This window comes from Acinonyx jubatus, chromosome A3, assembly GCF_027475565.1.
Source record: "Acinonyx jubatus isolate Ajub_Pintada_27869175 chromosome A3, VMU_Ajub_asm_v1.0, whole genome shotgun sequence".
Taxonomy (NCBI): Eukaryota; Metazoa; Chordata; class Mammalia; order Carnivora; family Felidae; genus Acinonyx; species Acinonyx jubatus.
The window spans coordinates 121,805,811-121,827,743 of record NC_069388.1 but is presented as its reverse complement, the minus strand read 5'-3'; the positions used below and the strand labels follow the sequence as shown (position 1 = coordinate 121,827,743).

Genomic DNA, 21,933 nt, shown 5'->3' with positions numbered 1-21,933 from the left:
AATCAGTGACTGACCAAGGAAAACTTGCTCTCATGTATGTGTCCGTGATGATGAGGTGACAGTAAGCATCTCCTGCTCCTCTGTCAGTCTTGGCCTCTGTGAGGAAAATGCTCAATGCATGCATACCAAGCAACTTGCTTGATTGCCCTTGATTGGTTATTTCCCAGACTGGAAGTATTTCTGTAACAATTGAACCAAATCCTTCTTGCTACAAGGTGGGTTTACCACATACAGGCTTCCAGTAGCCTCAGTAGGACTTGGCTTGGTACCAACATGACTATGGGTGAAGCACACTCCATAAAAAACGTGAAATTGGCAACGAAGATTCATTTTAGGTACAATGGTTCACTGGAGAAGAGGAAACGGCTTTCCAAGAGCATTACCCACCAGGTTCTCATATATTGTAAATTTCAAATACACTTTGATTTATCAAAGTGAATACCCAAATCTTATTTAAGCTAGTAAATGTGTATGTAAACTGAGGCAAGGCTGTGACTGGCTCAGAAATCAGCTTACAACCTAGGTGACTTTTTTTTTTTTTTTTTTTTTTTTTTGCAGAAAATTGCTTGCAAATTCTATCCTCTACCATCTCCTATCTGTTTTCTTTCTTTAGGCACAGAAAAGGAATAGGCAGAGAATGTTCTACCAGGAACTTGAATCCCCACGACCCAACTCTTACAGCAAAACCAAAGACTTTACTAATTTCCCCTGAGCAGGGTTCTCATTGTGACCTCTTAGGAGGAAGCAAGTACACGGGGGCCTGCCTTTACCAATCCACTTTGCCCCAGGAAAATTGTGTGCAGAGTTTTTGATAAGAAGATTCTTTAAAAAACATGGTAGGATGAGTCATTGCCTTGTTTTATTTGTGAAGAGTGAAAAAAATTATTTTATAGCTGGCTGCATGCACTTGGAACCTGCTGGCCTAAAAGGAAGGAAAAATGTTTCCTAGTAAGAAAACTGCTTGTTTTTTCCTTAAGTGAAAATAGGTCAATGGGCCTGTTGGTTATAAAACATGACACCCCACCCCCTTCCTAGATATAACCACAGAAGAGTTGAATTATTTCTCTTTCCACAGTGACAAGAGTCTTCCTCTGCTAGGTAGGATAGACAGGGTTTGAGGACTTGGGGAAAGTTAAAGGGGTGGACAGAGAGAGTGAGAGACCTAGACAGAAGCACATGGCTCACAGGACAGCCATGTGTTAAGAAACCTTAGGAAAGCATGTGAAATGGGGCCCAACTGGTTTATTCAGATGTTAAAGAGGAAGATCTTGAAGGCTGGGTAAGTTGGGCACATCCAGGCTGCCAACACTTGGCTGCAGAGTAAGTTTTAGGCTTGCATTCTGTGTATATAGGATTTGCTTAAAATAGGACACACTGTGGTCATATTCAGGCCACAGTTTGTCAGTATGGGGAGGACCCTAAGGGCAGTGCCTCCAGTTCACAGAGGCAGTTAGGTCAGCAACAGAGATGGAGCAGGAGCCAGCCCCCCTGACAACCATGGAGGAACTTCTGAGTAGAGGTCTCCCCAGAAACCGCCAACTGCCCCACTGGCTGGATGGAGAACTGGGAGACTAGATTTCCACTGGGGCTTCCCAGGACATGGAGGGGTGGTCAGGAGGCAGGAGGCCAGTTCTTGGGGGGACAGGGGCAGTTCCAGGGCTGGGAGCAGTTGTAGAGGAAACAACGGGGCAGTTTTGCCTCACCACCACCCTGAGCAGCCACCGGCAGCTCAGCCTCCTTGGAGGACGTGGTTAGTCTCTCTTTGAAGGACTCATGGATTCTAACTCCTTCCTCCCACCATTCAAACGCTTTTGTGAGAGGAAAATGTTAGAAATAAGCCCAATCAACCCTATCAAAGGAGTGACCCAGAGACTCATAACACACTGAAAGGAGGCTTTAATCAACATTCTTGCAAGAGTGGGTGTCAGACTGGCACACCTGGGGCAGTTTCATCAGGCAGCCTATCTCCTAGCATGCAAGTCCCGCCCCTGGTTCCTCATTGGCTGAGTACTACAGAGGTTACAGCCTTACCCAGAGGCCCCTATGCCCATGTAAGGCAAAAAAAGTGGTCTGACTGGAACAGAAGTACATTCCCTGAGGCAACACAGAGACTTTCAGTCCCTCCTCCCTTTGTTGTTTGGCGCATGCTCATTGCAAAGCCCAAGAAAAACCAGCCCTCGGAAGGGAGAGGGGAAGAACCGGGAAGAGAAATGTCTAAGGGTTTGGGACTCCATTGTGGGGAATGGGGAGGGTTCGTACCTATTTCCAATAGGTTGTAAACCTATTGTTAATTAGACAGAACAGCTTTTATTTGATATTTCTGAAAATGAATCATCTCCCTTATTTCTCACAGAAAAGCCTTCAGTGTCACTTCCGCGAGATGGTTAGTCAGTCTACAAACAGTGCATGCCAGTGCTGAGTGAGTTATTTCACAGGACTTCATAGAAGGGAATGATTGCTTCAGCACACTTGGTGGACCCCCAAGAAGGGCTGGGCCCATCTTCTCCCCAGCCAGTAAGGTAAAACTTAAACGAAAACTGACAAGGCCTTAGCGGAAGCCCATTGCAAATGGTGTGGTTGATTTCAGGGTTTGGTCTGGGGCAACAACATGGGGCAGCAAGAAATAAGAAACCAATGCAAGTACATGGCCCGGGTGTGCTTTAGAGATGATTGGAACAGCCTTTGAAGGCTAAGAGACATTGTTTACTGGGCCCTGAAGGATTTTCCCAGTATGCATAAAAGAAACAGCAATATAAGGAGATGAGAATCCAGTCCCTGGATCCTCAGGCCTTCACACTTGGCCATCACCAGCTTCCCTGGTTTTCCAGCTTGCAGATGACAGATCCTGGGACTGCTTGTTCTCCATTTACTATGTTCCCATAGTAAATTTCTCATACCCTGTTGGTTCCATTTTTCCTGGAGGACTCTAATATATGTTTCCTTTCCCCTGCCCCTCTCCACCAGGTATAACCTATCCTGAATTTGAGTTTATCATTCACTTTCTTCTGTTTTTAATGTTTATTTATTTTGAGAGAGAGAGAAAGAGAGCGCATGAATGAGAAGGATAGGGTCAGTGAGAGAGGGAGAGAGGGGATCCCAAGCAGGCTTCATGCTGTCATCACAGAGCCCAAGTGCGGGGCTCGATCCCACAAACTGTGAGATCATGACCTGAGCTGAAATCAAGAGTCAAAACTGACTTAACTGGCTTAACTGACTGAGTCACTCAGGTGCCCCTATTATTCACTTTCTTTAAAACTATAATCCTAGAAAACAAATTATGTGGTTTTAGTTGATTTTAACTTTATTAAAGGGGTATTGTGCTGTGTTTAATCTCCTGAGACTTACCTTTCATTCCATATTGTATCTGCAAAATCCTTTTAAATAGTTGTGTATAATTATAAGTACACATCATTCATTTTTACTTCTGCCAATAGGACACTATTAATTTATCTACTCTCTGTGTGCCAGGCACTTGATATACATTATCTCATTTAATCTCCATTACATCCCTCTGAATGAGAGGAAACCACTTTCTACTACTGCTCTGAATAGCTCAACCTGTTCTTCCATTTTAAAGGTGAAACTAGAAAAACGAAGTAACTTTCTTGAGGTTACAGAACTCATGAATGGTAAAGACTAAATTTGGCTCCAGTGCTTAGGCTTTGTGTGAAAAGAGGGAAATACAGGCTGCCGCAGGATTCCCTGATTCAGCTGAGTAGAGCTATAGGCAACACTTTACCCTATTCTTGCTGTTGTTTCTATGATCATCTAGTACATCATGTAATTCCAGAATGTTCTAATGACCACAGGGCCCAGCCAACCAGCACAGCCCCACTATAAATGGCTCCTGGAGCTGTTCTGGCCTCCCCACTGCTCTAGAGGGACATACATGTCAGCCTGAGTGTATCCCACTTGATGGAAAAGCAGAGAAGCAGTGGAGTTCACTTGGGGAGCCAGGGGGAGTTGGTGAAGTTGGGTGGTTTGCTGATACCCTTCCCTTAGGCTACTCTCTAGTTTAGAGTCTAAACTCTAAATACCTCTTCTTAGTGCAGCTTAGTGCATGCTGCATAGCCACAGCCCTAGCCATAGCTTAAAAACAAGGGTGAGGACATGAATCTACAGGTCATGGACCAGGCCATCTCCAAGGCCTGAGTTGTTCCTCTCACCTGAAACTGGGCCTCAGTGGTGCTAGTTGAGGGTGTAAAATTGATGCAAAGGTCAGATCTTAGTGCATTAGTGTCCCTGGTATCACTGACCTGAAGCACTGCTCAGACCTAAAGAAGGTATGAGCCAGTTTGTATAGGAGGAGAAGGGCAGGGCCCTCTCCTCACAGAAACATGTGTATCTACCCTACCAAATTTTATGAGGAATTGGAATGTTTTTTTGTTGGTGACCCCCCAACCAACCCACCAACAAATGGAGTGCTATGAAGGGAGTTGTAGCTGACCTCTTAATGTGAAACAGCAAGACAGAGAGATGAGCTAAGAGGTAGGGTCTGTTTCTGCACGTTTATCTCTGGTTATTAGACATTTTTAGAGGGAACATCTGTTTGTCCATTCTGGTTCCCATATTGCAGGCTCTATTTGAGGGCCAGCTTGGTCCCTTCTCTGACTTAATGGGGACTAAGTCATCAATTAGGGCCAGGAAGGGGACCTAGAATAAGAAGTGAAGGGGGCTTTGCTCAGCTCACCAATAAAGGGCCATTGGGCTCTTCAACTAACCAGCCTTCAAGTGAAAAGCAAAAAGAAATGGAGTTAGCTTTAAATGCATCTGGTGGGGCCCACTCCCAGTTAACCCATTAATTACAATATTGTGGGGACAGCATGACTACTCCAAGCAGATACTGGGAGTCAAACTAAAGCACACAGCTTGATCATGCTTCCAAAGTTCCAGGGCCTCAGGCTGGGCTCCATTATTTCATTTCTCCTTTGGTTTGAAAGGTTGGTTTTACAGAAAGAATATCTGTATTTATAGTAGGATTTTCCACATCATCTGATAGCATTTTTGTTTGTTTTTTGAGAGAAGGAGAAAGAATGCTCTCATGTGTGCTCGAAGGGGGGAGGGGCAGAGGCAGAGGGAGAGAGAAAATCTTAAGCACACTCCACACCTAGTGTGGAGCTTGACCCAAGGATCAATTTCAGGAGTGTGAGATCATGACCTGAGCTCAAATCAAGAGTTGGATGCTTTACCAACTGAGCCACCCAGGCATCTTCATAGTATGTTTTTAAAAGATTATTACTCCATAAGTACAGAGTTTCTATTTGGGATGATGAAAAAGTTTTGGAAATAGTGATAGCTGTGCAACATTGTGAATGTAATTAATGCTACTGAGTGTACACTTAAAAATGGTTAAAATGGCAACTTTCATGTTACATATATTTCACCACAATTAAAAAAATGCAGTAAAATATTTCATTCTTCCATAATTTGGCTATTGTTGAAAGCGTTTTTATAAACATTGGGGTACATGTGCCTAAATGCCCACCAACTGATGAATGGATAAAGAAGATGTAGTTTATTATATACAATGGAATACTACTTGGCAATGAGAAGAATGAAATCTGGCCATTTGCAGTAACGTGGATGGAACTGGAGGGTATTATGCTAAGTGAAATAAGTCAGGCAGAGAAAGACAGATACCATATGTTTTCACTCGTATGTGGATCCTGAGAAACTTAACAGAAGACCATGGGGGAGGGGAAGGGGGAAAAAGTTACAGAGAGGGAGAGGGGCAAACTATAAGAGACTCTTAAATACTGAGAACAAACTGAGGGTTGATGGGGTGGGGCAGAGGGGAAAGTGGGTGATGGGCATTGAGGAGAGCACCTGTTGGGATGAGCACTGGGTGTTTTATGGAAACCAATTTGACAAAAGATTATATTTCATAAAAAATATTTCATTCTTTTTTTCTTCTCACAATAACTTTAAATTACTTCTTCAGAAAAAAGTTAGATGTATATGTTGGTTCAGTCTCAAGATAATACCTAATTAATTGCATGAGAAAAACAAACTCTGTTTTCTTGTTAAGTTTCTAAAGATACCTATAAGGTCATAAAATTAATACAACATTCAGTTAAAATTCTCCTTTGTTGCTATTCCTTTGAATATTGTCTCTCTTGCCCACATCTGCAGCTTAATATCCTGCTAGTTATTTCTGCTTAGGCACACCACTGCAACTTGAAAGTTACCACAGTTGCTTTCCAGCTGTGATAGTCTATGAGTCCATGCCTTACACCAATAATCTGCCCCCAACACATTCCTCCTGTTTCTATTGATGCCCCATGGCTCCTACAGATCATGCAGTTTCAAAATCTCACAACTCTCAAGTGTGCTTTACTCTTTCTTCTTCCTTCTTCTTCTGGTGTCCCCTGTACCCCTTGGTACCCTCTTGGTTCCAGAGGTTTGCCAAGGCAGCTCCCTTTCTTATAGCTTTTGAACCCATCCCTTCTGTTCTAAACAATGAGCCCCTTGGTTCTATCAATTAGGACTTCATGATGCTTCTCATATTCTATCCTTTCTCACCATTCCTAGAACCTATGACTTGGGTAACTAAGGCACTCAGCATCTTTCATTTGGACCCTGGCACAGCTTCATATCCGTGTTCATCCCATTACAATTTATCTTGCGTGAATTATCCTATCAGTTTTCTTAAATCACAACTCCTATCACCCTTCCTGCTCCAAAACCCTCATTGGATGCCCTTGTCCAGCAAAGAAGTTACCACCTTTAACTCTGGCTTTTGAGCTCTCTGCAATACTGCCAATCTTGCCTTTCCAATCCCGCCTCCCCTTACTTTTCCTGTGCTCTGGCCACTAGATGATCCAGTGTCTCTCAAACACACCCACCTATTCTTTTTTTCCTCATGTTTTTATTCATGTAGAATACCCTCTCTCCCTTATCACTTGTCAATGTATCTTCAAGATTCATTCCAACATTCTCCATGAAAACTTCTTGATTCTCATTCTTTCTTATTATAGACCCTCGTAGTTGCTTTGTTTATACCCATCAGGAGAGAACACGTTCCACCTATGATTGATAAATGGACAGATATCTAGGAACTGCATCTTAATGACCTTTATCTCCTCTCTAGATCCTTTGTGCTTAACGTATAGAAGCATTTAATGAATGTTTATTGAACCGGATAGGTCTCCTTCCCTCTATTTTATCTCCTTGCCATAAACGCATTTACATTATCACCTAATAATCATGGCACTTCTTATCTGTACAACATTAAAGGTTGCAAAGCTCTTTCATATCTATTATTTCAACTGACTTTTATGAATAGCCTTTCAAAGACAGGTAGGATAAATACTAGCCTTACTTTGTAGTTAAGAAAATAGGCTCACAGAGGGGAAATAAGTTGTACAAAGCTATAAGCAAATAAGGAATGTAGCCAGTAATTGAACACAGAGGTGTATCCTGATTTGTAGTAGAAGACCAAAGAAGAAACCAAGCAAAGTCCAAGCCCTCCCAAGTATCTCTTATTCCACCTTTATGGATGGCATAATGAAGATATTCTAAGCCACCCAGGAGTACCTCATAAAGGGATACCAGTCAGGGAACTGAATAGGTCGCATTGTGCGATTACATGGTCATTTTGAATTTGTGTTTTTTCTTTCTCTCATGCCCTAGATACAGATATTGTTACATGAATACCAGATACCTTGGATTCCTTCTTCCCCTCCAATTTAAGCCATAAGTCAAGACCACCTTTCAGTTTGAACTCTTAGTACATTCTTGCTACTCAGTACATTCTTGCTCATCAGGGAAACTCTCCTAGGACTATGCCTAGGACCACTCATGTGATGCCCTGGGACCTGGGCCTAATTTTCCTCCTGCTATCACATTTGGAACTGAGCCTTCATTTACCCACTCATCAATTCTCTCAACTATCTGTCCATTCATCCATCCATCCATCCATCCATCCATCTACCTGTCCACCCATCAGATGGACATCCGTTGAATCAATGCCATCCATTGATTGACTATCCAACAGACTTTCCCTGAGTACAAGATTCATCACTACCATATATTCTGCCTCCTTAGGACTCTTTCTGGCTCCTCAGTTCCAAAGAATTCTGTTAAGACAGAAATACGCGAATGTGTTTTTCTTTTACAGGTAATGCTTGTGTATTTTAACAGTGACCTTCATGAAGGGAATGTGAAAGCTTTATGAAATATGGTGGAGGTTGAAGGCATTTTTGGATGTAGAGGGTCTTTTCCAAACAAACCTCATATAGGACTTGGAGGGGCTAGTAATCTCCAATTTCCTACTCCCCAAAGGTCACACCCTTCTTTTGTTATTCAACACTGTTGAAAGGAAAGGTATCCCAAAGATATTAGTGATGGTAGATATTAGATATTCCCAAAGATATTAGTGATACATAGGTTCTTTGTAGCTTTCCCTTAATAGATCTCAGCTTGGATGCTCTGCCTGGGGGTTGCCAGTGTTTGAAAATAGAGCTTGAGATAAGTGGATGTGGCAGGAGAAATCCTTGGGTTTTGATTATACTTTGGATTGTTAGATATTAAATGTGGAGAAATGAGGAAATTCAAGAACATAAATGTATGCTTGATCCCAGAAATGTTAGGAGTACATATCCCCATGCCCCCTTTTCCACACTTACTTTCTGTGTCTTGAATGGATCCTGGCTAAGCTGCAGGGAGACGTCTGAGGTCCCTATTATCATGAAGCCCTGGGGGCCAGGACTTCCTAGTCATCCTTTCTCAATTTCTGGCAGGCTAAGTGAAATAAAAAGCCTGTTGGTTGATCTCAGCCTAGCAGAGAGCCTTGCCTGGAAAGAGCAGACTGTGGGTGAGGAAGACTGTGCGGCACATGAAGACAAATGAGATGCTTCTTGGGATCAAATTATGTGAAAGCTTTTGCAAATAGTTTTTCCTTTTCAGTTGGCAAATACAATTCCTGACATCAGTTACCTTTTTATTTTTTAGGTGGCAAAATATTTCTCTCCTCAAATTCTCCCTTCCCCTTTTATTCTATTACTCTAAACTCAGTATGTATTCTTTGACAGGTTTTGAAATGCCAGACATTTGCTATCTTTCAATATGATTGAGCCAAATTGAGTGCTATGATACACAATAAAGAATTCATTTATTTGTTTTCCCTCCCCCAAGTTTAGTAAAATAACTCAGATACTGATTTTCTTTAACTTGCAAAAAAAAGTTACTTCCCAGAGTTCAGAGACCTTTAGCGATCTGACGCCAGCTTCAATGCAGACCCAGTTCATGTGTGCTTCTGCTTATAGTCAGCTGCTTGCCACGAGGCTGGCTCACTGTATAGTTATATTAATACATACAGTTTGAGTTTTCCCCCTACTATATTAAAGTTTAATAGGAATGGAAGAATAAATGAGAATTGCATAAGAAATTAAAAGGTGATAGTAAATTCTCCTGGAGAAACCTTTATGGAGGGGATCATGTTATTGACTGTGGCCGATTGTAGCTCTTTAAGTAATTCAGTGATATATCTCAGAAACATGTGGTATGTTTGAGTGGACAGGTCAATCAATCTTTTGGACTCAGTAATGAATTTTTCATAGTAATCAGAGAGTTGGTCTGAAAAATCCTGTAGTTTATATCTGAACTGCTGGTGGTAATCAGAAATGATTTCCTTCATTGCAGTGGCCTGGCTTTTAATTATTTCCTGAGCACTGGTAGAAAGCTCTGCAATCTTCTCTTTCCCTTTTCCATCTGCATCAGTAAGGATGCTAAGGTATTCTTGGATATCTTTCTGCACAAACTGCTCAACTTGATTTGAGAGTTGGGAAGTCAAACCAGCAGTACTGATAGTGTATTTGGAATGGAAGTCCATAAGGACATCCACTAGGTTCTTGATCAAGCTGATGATCTTTTCTTCAAGTTCATAATACCTTGATGTCCAGCTGACCACAGTTGGATCAACATATTCTTTGTGAAGATCCTTTATGAGCTGATGGAGCTGTTGTAACTGTTGAGAAGCTTCCTGGAGTTGGTTTTGGACAAGTTCATTAAACTTGTCAAAGTTAATTTTCAGGAATGTAAAAGCAGTTGGAATATATTTTTTGAAGATTCTATTGATCACGTGTTGAATATCATTAATGAGATAAGTAAATTTCTTTCCCTTTAAGCGTTGAATTTCTTCTCCTATCTCTTGGAAAGCTCTTTCTAAATATCTCTGAAGATGACTTAGCATCTCTGTAGTCTTGATAGACTGAAGGTTATTAAGTGCATCCTGGATCTTTTGTGATAAAGATTTCAACAGGTTCCCAAACTCCAAGACAACATCTCTTAGTTTATAGCTCTCTGAATTAAAAGGAAATTTAATCTCTACATCCTTGATTAGCTCAGATTTATCCATCAGGTCTTGGAAATAGGAAAACAGTATTTCTAACCCACTATGGATTTTTGAATATACCTGTGACAGCACCTGCCCTACTTCCCTCATGACCATAGTGAAGAGTTCATCTCTAGAGTATGTCCCGGCTTTTCCTGGGAGCTGGAATCTGGTGAACTTTAGGAAGTCAATCAATGAGTCAACCTGATGACTGACTTTGTCTTTGTATTCCTGAGTAACTCCCATTAATCTGTCAAACACCTTATTCTGGAGTCCCTGGAAATCAGCTTGGCCCTCCTGAGCCAACAGTTCATGGTACAGATCCTGGGCTTTGTCCTTCCACTGCTGGTAGGTTCTAGTGGTGGCCCTGGCTACCCTCTGGAGCCCCATATCTACCTCATCAGTCTGCCTCATGGTGCTTTGATAGGCCCACTCAGTACTGTTCTGCAGACTTCTTCTCAATTTTAAAGAAGCATCTCTCAGATTGAGTCCTGTGTACTCCTGGTGATACTTGTTGGCATAGTCATAAAGGACCCCGGTGGCCTTGGGCACATTGTCTTTGAGAGAGCTTAGTAGTTCAGACACTGCCTCTTCTTCCCAGCTGACTTTGATCTGACTTTTATCATCAGATTCCTGGTACCTCCACTCAGTTTTGAATATGTTGAGTTTTTTATCCAGAGACGACTAAAACCAGAAAAAAAAGGATGATAAGAAGATGTTTTCAATTATCCTGATTACATAATATACTATAGTGAAACTTCATTAGCAGTTAAAAATAAAGATCAGAGGATCTTTCATATTCTGAAGGGGGTTTATCTTTAATATGTCAGTTCATGTGTTTGTCTTATGGTTAAACAAGTTCACTGCTGTTAATTCCTCTTTATCATATGCCTCAAAAAGAATAAAATTATGAATGGCATTTACATAGTAACACTTAACATTAAGGCTTTCTTAGAACTGAAGATTATAAAAGGAGGAGGAGGGAGGGGAGGAAAAGGAGGAAAAGGGAAAGGAGGAAGAGGGGAAGGGGGAAGAGGAGGAAAAAGTGGAGAAAGAGACAGGAGAAGTAGAAAAAAGGAAAAATCCCAGAGCTCATCTAGCAGAGCCCTAGAATACCAGTATCAGGAGCCATTCATTCTCCAAACTTATGACAAACTTTAGCAGTAGAACCTGATTGCTTCTTCTTTACTAATAGCATCTTTGATTTGGCCCAGCAGAGCTTGTAGAGTATATCAGAGAAATTTGGCATATCTCAACTAACACTTCTATTGTGGGGAAGAATTCTGAAGCCTCAAATACTTTGCAAACCACTATTTGAAAAATGTATTCAGCACATGGCAGACTTTGCTCATGATTTAGGCGATGAGACATAACCTCATCTTTCTTTTTTTTTTTTTAATTTAATGTTTATTTATTTTTGAGAGAGACACACACACACAATGCGAGCAGGAGAGGGGCAGAGAGAGAGGGAGACACAGAATCTGAAGTAGGCTTCAGGCCTGCTGTCAGCACAGAGCCTGATGCGAGGCTCAAACTCACTAACCACAAGATCGTGACTTAAGCCAAAGTTGGATGCTTAACTGACAGAGCCATCCAGGTGCTCCATAACCTCATCTTTATAAATTTGCCGAAAACTAATAAAATAATTGTGGAAATAGGATTGTGTGTGCATCTAATTATAATCAATAAAATCATTGTAATACATTCTGGAGAATAGTTTCTCAGAGAAAAAGTTGAACCTGCTCATTGCTTGGTTTCATCTACTTTGGGAAAGCCTGGAGAGGCTTTCTGATCTGCCCAAATTCTCTACTCACTCTTGGGGTGAGTAATCCATTAGATGGGACTCACCTGAGGGTGGTAGTACAAGTTCCATTTTAAGGTATTGTTATTGCCTTCCAAGTCCAAGGCCACAGTGCCTATGGCTGGGGAGGACACTGAGGAGGAGAGGCTATTCTTATTTAGTTGGTAGTGCAGATGGACATCAGTGAATGTTGGGCTGGTGATGTCAAGACGAATGTCTTCTTTCCAGTCCCTGAAAGGAGAAAAGCAGATGCGCCATCAAGAAAGGGGTATGGACATGGAAAAAATCAGAATGATTTGAAAAGGCATGAGATTTCCACAAAAGTTCCATACCAAAGTCCTCGATATTTGTTATCTTCTTTATATTCCGCACTGATGTCATGGTGTGCGAATGTTCCCTTTGTCCTATAGAATAACACGCCATCTTCAATTTTGTGTGTTCCCACAACTGTAGAGGAGAGATGTTATATTTCGTTAGATTAGTAACCGCAGGACATAAGTATTTTCATTGTAAAAGCCAGGAGAATTCTATCTTAACTATATGCTTTACATATTTGAAACATACAGCCCACATTTAAGAAAAAAATAGAAGGAGATATTATTGGTCCTAAAAAATCATCATAGAAAAAAATATACTTTCTTTGAATCTATTCCCCTTGAATGCCAGTAGGTTTTCTACAGGGTGGTTTTTATTTTTACGTGTGGGGTATGTATCTTTCTCTCTTTTTAAAATTTTGCTATGGAGAGTAATTGTGCTTCTGGTCATATACAATATGTTCTTATTTATTCACAACTCTCATTGTAAATATATAGCATCTAGAAGAGGAGTCAGGACATTTTCTTACCATTTAGATCATATTCCAGGAACTGAATGGTTGAACTGCACGTGGAATTCAGGAATGTTTCAACGTATTCTACTTTGTTTTTCAAACCAGTGCTCCAAGTAGCATTATACAGGGGAGAGGCCACTCCAAAATGCGCAGTCAGTGCTCCAAAGGAGGGTATGAAAATTCCAGCAGGTACAGAGAACTTGATGGAAGGAATGTCAATAGTCTGCTCAGGCATGGTAATAGTTGGCAACTCAAAGTCTGCAATCTTGCTGGCCACCTCATTTAGATACTCAACAGCACTGCCAACTGAAATACTTTTTGGAAGGGTGAATTGGGACACAGTTAACTGAGATGCAGGTATAGTTATTTCAAAAAAGGGAACTGAGGCATCTTCTGGTTCAGAATATTTTGTTAACACATCAACTTTGGGGAATTTCACTTTGGGTAGTGTTGGTATACTGAGGGCAAATGGCAAAGTGCTTAGCTTCTTGTAGATTTTTATTTCACTGAAATCAAATGTGTAGGATGGAACCTGAAGATCAGTAAATGGGACTTGGAATGTAGGTATGACAAGACCTGAACTTAGGCCATTTAATTTCAGTCTGGGAACAATGAATTTATCAGCCAATTCTTGCACAGGGACAGAGAAATGATAGCCATTGGGGTTTTTGGTGTACACGAGAGAAGTCGAAGCACGAAGATACTGTTTTCTATCAATGCTGGTGGTTACATCTAGCTTTAGGAGGTCCCATAAGCTCTTGTCATAAACTGGTAGGGCAATGTCTTTGAGGAACCACAGAGACACTTTTAAGGAACTTGCAATGTCAAGGCGTGCTTCTTCTTGGTCATTGGAAAGGTGTACATTGTTCTGGAAAAACCCAGAATGAACCTGGACCTCACTTTTCCAGCTGACCTTCTGATGCTCAGAGTTAGCATTCAGGGACACATCCTGGCCAAGGTAATTGATATCAAGGAGGGAATTGGGCTGACTTGCACGGACCTGAACAAGGGCTGACATTTTCCATGGGGAGAGTTCCAGGGTGGCTTTGCTTGTATGCTCTCCAGATGTTAAAAACAAGCCCTCTAGCTGTAAATGGTTTTTCGTATTGTGTTCCCAGATGGCATAGATGCGTCGGATAGTGGCTTCTCCAGCAAAATTTTCTTTTACTTCAAGGTTCCAGATACCATCGACTTTGGAAGCCCCTTGCAGCTTCACTAAAGACCTAGTACTCTTGGAATTCAAATAAGTGCTGGCCTCACTGGCAATAGTTCCTGAATATTCCCGTGAAAGGACTGAACCCTTGATATCTCCTTTGGTAGATGACTCAACAGAAAAGTAAGAGGTAAGGCTTTCTAAAATGAGCTTGTGGTCAACTGCCCCAGTAGCAGTAGAGTAAAGTTTGGGAGAATTGAAATCATATGTTAACTCAATGGATGAAGAGATAGTAGGCTTTGACTTGGTATTTCCATTAAGTTCTTGTTTGAAATTCATTTTCAAAATGGGAATTTGGACTTTTGCAGATGTTGTCACTGATGCTTCCATGCTTTTCTTGGTCAGACTAATAGTACTGTCATGATTGCCTTCCATGAATTTATTACTCAGAGACAAAGCTGTGGCTAGCTTTAAGTCTCTTTTCCTTGTCAAACTTGAGGTGCCCTCTAATTTGTACTCCAGTGTGTCAGTGACGGAAGAAGAGGAAGTAACAAAATGAGCAACAATATCTGACTGGTTATAAAGTCCAGCATTGGCATTCAGTGTGATGACACTTGACTTAAAGGAAAAGTCATAGGTAATATTGCCCATGGCTGGAATTAAAATATTGTTTGGGGTACTCACTGCCTGGAAATCTTTTACATAAAAAGGGATTGGGATGGAATGCTTGTCTTTGTTTTTCTTATACTGAGCCTTTACACTTAAATCAAACGATTGCTTTGTTGTCTTCAAGAATTCCTTCAAGCCTGTTTTTTCCCATAAGGAGAAATCTTTCACCTGACGAGTTGTGAGCACTGTGTAAGGTAGAGTCATTTCAGGAATTGTTAGAGGAATGTTCAGAAAATCCAGATTGGCTTCTCCATTTATTCCTACGTGGACCTCAATGCTGTTCTCACTGTTTCCAGCAGAGAAGTTTTGATGGTACTTATACTGATTGAACCTGGCACTTGCTTGCCAGCTTGCTTGCTGGGCACTAGGACTCAAAAACAGTGCATAATTATTCAGGAAGTCTACCTTCCCTATCAATTTTAATGGAAAACTAACTTTCAAATTCCCTTCATTGTTTGTGGATGCAGTAATCTCAAATGGCTGTGCTGTAAAGAAAAGAGAATTTTTCAAAGTTCCAATAACTTTTCCATTTAAATGAGCGTCATGGTTACCAGTTATCTCTGCCTTCCTTTCTCCAAGCAATGCTGTGCCTTTAGCGGCTAGAACACTGCGGCCCACATACTGGGATTCAACCTGTGACTGGATTTCAAATTTAGAAAAGTCGAGGAAGCCAGATTCATAAACCAAGTTTTGGCTTAGTCTTAGATGCTTGCTACTGATCTTATTAGACAATCCAAAGGATGTGATGGGTCCTTCCACAGTAAAGCTAACTTGTGATTCATGTGCTCCTTCATCTGAGAATGTCTGGTGGGCCCATTTCCATGACCCTATTCCAGAAGAAGTCCATGCTACGTGCCCAGCTTCCAACAGGGTTTTGATTTCATTACGCAGCTCAGCCTGGCTGGAGAAGTCCAATTTGGGGATGTTCAATTTGTGGAAGTACTTTGTGTTGCTGTCCAAAGTAAGCTGATTGTTTATCCTGACAAGCACACCATTACCAAATTCCAGCATATTTTTTTCTGTGTGTAAACCCGCCACTGTATTTGATTTTCCCTCAACAGCATTTCCAAAAAACAGCACTTCACTCTCATGCTCTGTTTTTATGTACTTGCTGGAGAACCTCATGGATTGCTTCATAACCAGTGGATTAATATTAGAGTCTGAAAGCTGTCCATTGGCTTGAAAATCAAAATTGAGAACTTCTAATTTGGACTCTCCTTTGGCAGTGATGGAAGCTGCAATCTCCGCCTTGTTCCCTGAAGTAGTTGCATTCTGAATGTTGGCATTTGCATCTAATATGAAAAGGGGAGATTGGATTTTCAAAATGCCATGCAGCTTGCCAAAAGAAGGGACTTCAACTGTGTGTGACAGGTGGGGAAGCTGAAATTCTGGTATGTGAAGGTCAGGAATTTGATAATTTTTTAAATCAAGATTTGGGATTATGAATTCTGGAATTGCAATTTCTGGAAAATAGAAGTCTGGCACAGTGATTCCAGCAAGAATGGTGTCCAACCCCTTCAGGTCCCTCAGGTGTATTTCCGGAACTGGCCACTGCAGCTCACTGGACAGCATTTGGTCAATGGTTCTGATGATCTTAACTTTTATTTCTACCAAGTCAATGGTAAAAGAAGGAACATGGAATGTATTCAGGACAGTAAACTCTGGTGTGGCAAACCTGGATGGGATTTTTATATCCTTCAAACTTTTGAAGTTGATCTGAACTGATGGAATCTTCAAATCTGTCAGGGGGACTATGATGTCAGGAGTCTGATATGTAGCTTCCTGAAGAGCACGGAGACTGACTTCAAAGGCAGGGATGGTCCCAAAGATGGTCTGGATTTCAGGAATAGTGAACCCTCGTTCTACCAATGCTTTCAGGTTTCCAGCCCAGTCTTGGAGAGAATACTGTTCTGCAAAGTCAGTAAGGTTCTTAGCAGCGAGACTCCACCAATCAGAAATATAAGTGACAAGTGTGCTGTAAACCTGGCCAACCAGGGACAGGTATCGCTGAACTTCCTGCTGAATGTCCATTTGATACACTCTGTCTCGTATATCTTCGAGAGTCTCTTGGAATTTGGCTTTCATGGAAGTTAAAAATACTGCACTTAAAGCCTCCTGTAACCAATCAAAGAATAAGGTTATTTGAATGTCCTTTGTGTTTTCCAGATGGACTGAGACCATGGCCTTGATGTCCTCCACAAACAGTGTTAGTGCTATAGCTTTCTCTGAAAGTGCCAGGGCCTGGATTTCACCATTGATTCTCTGAGTCACTTCGCGGATTTTGTTATTGGTTTCATCTACAAACTGGTGATAATCAAATGACCTTAATTTCTTTATCAACATGTCAAGGAATCTGTTTACTTCTTCAATGATTTTTTTAAAAGACAGTGCTTTAAGTTGCTTGATAGCATCATCAATAAGCCTAACCAATTTCTCAAAGTGATCTTTTATGTTAACTTGTTGTAAGACACTACTTAGCTTCTCAACAGTCTCCTTCAACTGATATTTATGGGCCAACTGTACTGATGTATCCATTAAAACCTGGATGTGTTGGTCTATTTTATACATCTTAATTAACTTACGGACCTTGGCTCCAAAAGCATTGATTTTGTCAACTACTACAAAATCTTCCATGAGATGGATAACATAGTATTTGATGTGCTCAATAATTTCTTTTACTCTTTGAAATGGAATTGTAGTTCTCAACTTATGTAAAAGAACTCTAACATCCATAGCCTCAACCTGTTGTTTTAACTGTTCAGCAAGGTGCCGCATGTCTACATTCTGAATCTGTGTCTTGAGCTGTTGCAATTTTTCTTGCATCTGGATTCTGATTTGATACCTAGTATCCGCATTTTGAATCCAAGATGCAGGACTACTTCCAATTCTGTTAAAATCAATCTTTTCAATAAACAAATATACATCATGGATTGTTTTTACTAAATTTTCATGGATATGGTAATGTTCATCAAGAGTTTTTAATTTTTCAATGATTTGATCAATAATCTCAGCAATAGCTGTTTTAAAATCACGTAAATCATAATTATCTTTAATATACTGATCAAATTGTATCACATATGTTTGTAGTTGAGATAGTTTTTCATTGAGGTTGATTTTGGTATTGTTCAATGCAATTTGTAGATCATTTTCTGTCATTCTGTAATTTTTTGTGAAAGCACTTAGTTTTTCCTTGGCACTCGCAACTTGACTCTCCCAGTTGAATGCATTCAGATAATCATTAACTTGCTGTGGGAGTTTGTCCAAGGCTTCTCTGTATTTCGTCATAAATTGATCAATATTGATGACTTTCAATTCTCTCTGTATGGTTTCCAGTGCCATTATAATGACCATTCGTTTCTTCTCAAAATATTCTGGCAAGATTTTAAAGAATGGGAGGTTGATGGTGTGAACATCTTGATTCTTATCATATTTTACAAAAGCAACAACAGTGAATTCCTGAGGCTGGTCAGTAGCATCCCTCATCTCTAAAGCATCGATTATGTTGGTGGGTTCACTGAGGAAAAATGGCACTTGAATTGAGAAGTCTAGCATGGCAAAGTCAACCAGGGCTTGTCCTCTAAGCTCCACACCAACTTTGTCTTTCGTATTGTAAGCATCGAAGTCCTGGCTGTATTCATTTTTGTTCAGCTGGGTCTTGAGTTTCCAGGTGGCTGTCTGCTCAGCCGGAGTGAGCAGGGCACTGACTTTGTGATCAAGAGAAGCACTGATGCTGCTCTTCAATGGAAGATGGTGATTTGTGGATCCTTTGTAATCATGAGAGACAGTAAGGGCCAGAGGTTCTGCTTTCAACAGGAATTTGCTATACAGCTGACCAGTATGCTCTCCCCAGAAACTCAGTTTTCCATTGCCATTTGTATGTGCGTCGATGGTCATTGTAAATGGCGCCATTGCAGAGTGAAAAACGTTGCTGAAATGGAGTGAGTCAGAATTGTAGTTTGTACTGATGTCAATGGCTGAAGCCAGCCCAGCGATGTTTGTGTTGAGCCGATGGCTGAACTCTGTACCCTGCACCTTAGCTACGGTGTCTGTCTTACAACTTGCGGATAAGTCAGCATAAGAAATGGTGTAGATGTGTTTTATTTCATTATTTTGGTAGACTCCTTTTATGTTCCCACCCACATTCAGCTTCAGGGGCTCTAGTCGTAATTTCCCACTGTTGGTTAGATCCAGAGCGCTGAATTTCAGGTCATTGTTTAAAGTAGTTACAAGAGAATAGGGCTGTAGCTGTAAGTTAAAATTTTGCTTATAAAACTTGTCAGAGCTATAAATGTTGTCAAGTTTTGAAGAGAAGTCCAGTGACAACCCTGCGATGTTCAGGTTGTTCGTGTGGTCAAGCTTCATTTCAGCATAAGAGCCCATCATGTCATTTGAAAGCTTAAGTCCCTCCTGGCTGATTTTGAAGTTAAAGATATTTTTGCTGTCAAGACCCAAAATCATGGCCTGATAAACACTTCCCAAGGACACCTCTGTGAGGGCAGCTTTTCCATCTAGGCTGAATTTTGCATTGTGTTCCCTGAAGCGGCCATTCGTTGTTAGTCTCACAGATGCTCCAGAGGGGCCAAGTGCCGCATTCAGCTCATTCTCCAGCACCAGTGGACTATACCTCAAGTTACTCGTTGCACTGGTAGACATTCCATCTTGGGTAATCCTTAGTGTTGCTTTGTGAACACCACTATTACTTTTGTCAGTGCCCAAAATATCAGCATTTAATTCAAGGCCATGGGAATTGAGTGTTCCAGAAAGTAGGGTGAAGAATCTCAATGACTTGTAATCAGCCTGATACTCAGAACGTAGCAATGCATTTTGCTCAGAGAAGGTGAGATCTATTTTGTTAGAAGTGGCAAAGTCCTCGTACTTCCCATCTGTGTCAGATTTCATAGTCAGCTCATAGTTCTCATATTTTAGGGAAGCAGTATTTTTAATGATGCCACCTTGCAGATTAGAGGTGGAGGTTAAGGAGACAATTCCATCCTCATATCTTCCTGTTATCTGGTTGGTGCCCTGGAGGTAGGAGGAGTTAAACCTCAGGTTGGACTCTCCACTTAACTGGCCAGTGGTAGAATCCTTCTGATAAGATAGATCATATGTGCCTTTGGCATGGAATGAAGAGACTCTGAGCTGCCCATCGATCTTGACTTCCTTGACATACAAATGATGTTTCCTTTTTGAGTCCACATGTACTGAAGCAGACATCTGAGGACCCCAGGCACTAGAAGCATAAAATGTTAGCAAGCTTTTTGAGACTGGATTGTTTCTAATTTTTTCTGTGTGGCTGAATACCATCTTTGAATCCAGAAATTTGTGGTGTAGAGACCCATCATATGACAATGTGAATGTATTCTTGTGGTCATATGTTGTTTCTCCAGATCCTGACATAAAAATTAAAACACATTAGTTACATTAAGTAATAAAATTTCCAGAGCAATTTCTATGTTCAGAGTCTTTCAATAATAAAGTCCCCCTCCCCCCAACCAAAATAAATAAACTTCCACTGATCTGGGTTAGTTGTACAAGTCTCCTCCATTGATAACACAAACATAAAATCTGAAAGCAAGAGACTTCCCTGACCACCGCAGATCTTGTTGGGTTCCCTTATCAAGGGCTTCTCTGTGCCTTATACTTATCCACTATACCCTATCATGGCACCTCCTCCGTTGAATTTTCATTGCCAGGTTAGCTATCTGCTTTCTCTGTTACTGCCCTAGTAGGATACTTGGTACATATTATATGCTTAATAAATACTTCTATTAGCTGAATGAATAAATAGGCTCCCAAGTAGCAAGGAAAACATCTGTAAGAAAGCCCAAGTCTTTTCCTTCCCAGAGGAGGCTATCCCGCCAGAGCCTGTGATGAATTAGCCCGACCACGGCTCACCTTGCACACTGTAGGAAAGCAAGTCAACCACAGAGTCAGCCTTCATGTAGTACTGAGTCTGAAGCCTCAAATGGTTGGTGCTGGTGTTGCCGCCACTGTAGGAGGCAGACCAGTTGTACAAATTGCTGTAGATACTCGTAGAGAGGTCTAGAACACCCAAGAGAGGTACTCGCAGTTGATACGACTTGGGAATGGTAAAAGTGGGGACTTGGAATTCCTGAGATGGCAGGTAGAATTCCACCGACTTGAAGTTGATGGCTGGTGTCCGAATAGCCTCTAACATCTTTAGATCTTTGGAGGATTTGCCACCAAAAGGCAAAGGAATCTCGATTTTCACACTATTCTTGTTCAATGTGTATTTGACCCGGCCATCACTGAAATGAACAATAAGGACAATGTCTGCAACAGTCAGGCATCAAGAATTCAAAGTTCTCTGCCATCTGACCTTCCAAGCAATGGTGCATGTGCCCCATTCCCAATCCCATACCGTATTTTTCTTCCTGCTACTCCCTGTGCCCGGAATCGTGCCTTTTACCTCTCTGCTCATCAAACACTCAAATCCATTCAAAATCCTTCCAACAGTCAGTCCTTTACATCAGTCTCAAAGAACATGCCACAATTCTGCCTACATAGCTAGTTCGTATTTGTTCATTTGTCAGTGTCTACATGGTGTCTTCTGGGAGGAAGGATGATACCTTAACTGGTTTTTATCTTCTCACTGTACTTCGTCTAGTATCTTACACACATGTGACGCTTGATACTTCATATTTGCTAAACTGAAATGAGGCAGCTGGATATGTGGAAGGTGCAGGTGTGGAAAGCAGTGATAGGGGGTTACAGTTTTAGCTTCCACTGAGTGGTGATGACACATCTGTGTTTTTGACTCCCTGAGTCACAGGGATGTTATCTGTGTCGTGAGGCTAACGGTACCCTTTCTGCTGACCTCACAGAGCTGGCACAAGATACCTAAAAGCACTTTGTAATATTCTCAATACTATGCTTCTACATATGTATAGGTACTATGTATTATGCATATGCATATGTACTCTGCTCCTGGACTATTATAAGTTATCCTAAAGGACAAGAGCAGAATTTAAATGTTGTAAGCAATGAACTGTTGATAGCATGACTCCAACAGGTACTAGCACTGCCTATCTGGGACCCCAATCCTCAGTGGGAGGATGCTTAATAAGCCTTGTCCATTTCTAAGGTCACACGGGCCTATCTTCTGTACAGCACAGAGAAGACTGTTG

At 41.2% G+C, this 21,933-nt stretch overlaps 1 protein-coding gene and 1 long non-coding RNA gene across 2 annotated transcripts in view; one reads left to right on the top strand and one right to left on the bottom strand.

Moving 5' to 3' along the window:
* LOC113592439 (uncharacterized) overlaps window positions 1-21,933 on the top strand; it is a 97,111-nt gene that overhangs the window by 63,189 nt on the left and 11,989 nt on the right. The window contains exon 6 of the long non-coding RNA XR_008289652.1: window positions 2,354-2,519. This is a non-coding gene — a long non-coding RNA (uncharacterized LOC113592439). The remainder of the gene's footprint in view (window positions 1-2,353; window positions 2,520-21,933) is intronic.
* Window positions 9,089-21,933, bottom strand: part of APOB (apolipoprotein B) — a 38,455-nt gene continuing 25,610 nt past the window's right edge. The window contains exons 25-29 of the mRNA XM_027033268.2: window positions 20,681-21,054; window positions 12,979-20,175; window positions 12,467-12,581; window positions 12,182-12,365; window positions 9,089-11,017 (exon numbers count right to left, since the gene is read on the bottom strand). Of these exons, the coding sequence (XP_026889069.2) occupies window positions 9,389-11,017; window positions 12,182-12,365; window positions 12,467-12,581; window positions 12,979-20,175; window positions 20,681-21,054 (9,499 nt within the window). The 3' untranslated portion in view covers window positions 9,089-9,388. The remainder of the gene's footprint in view (window positions 11,018-12,181; window positions 12,366-12,466; window positions 12,582-12,978; window positions 20,176-20,680; window positions 21,055-21,933) is intronic.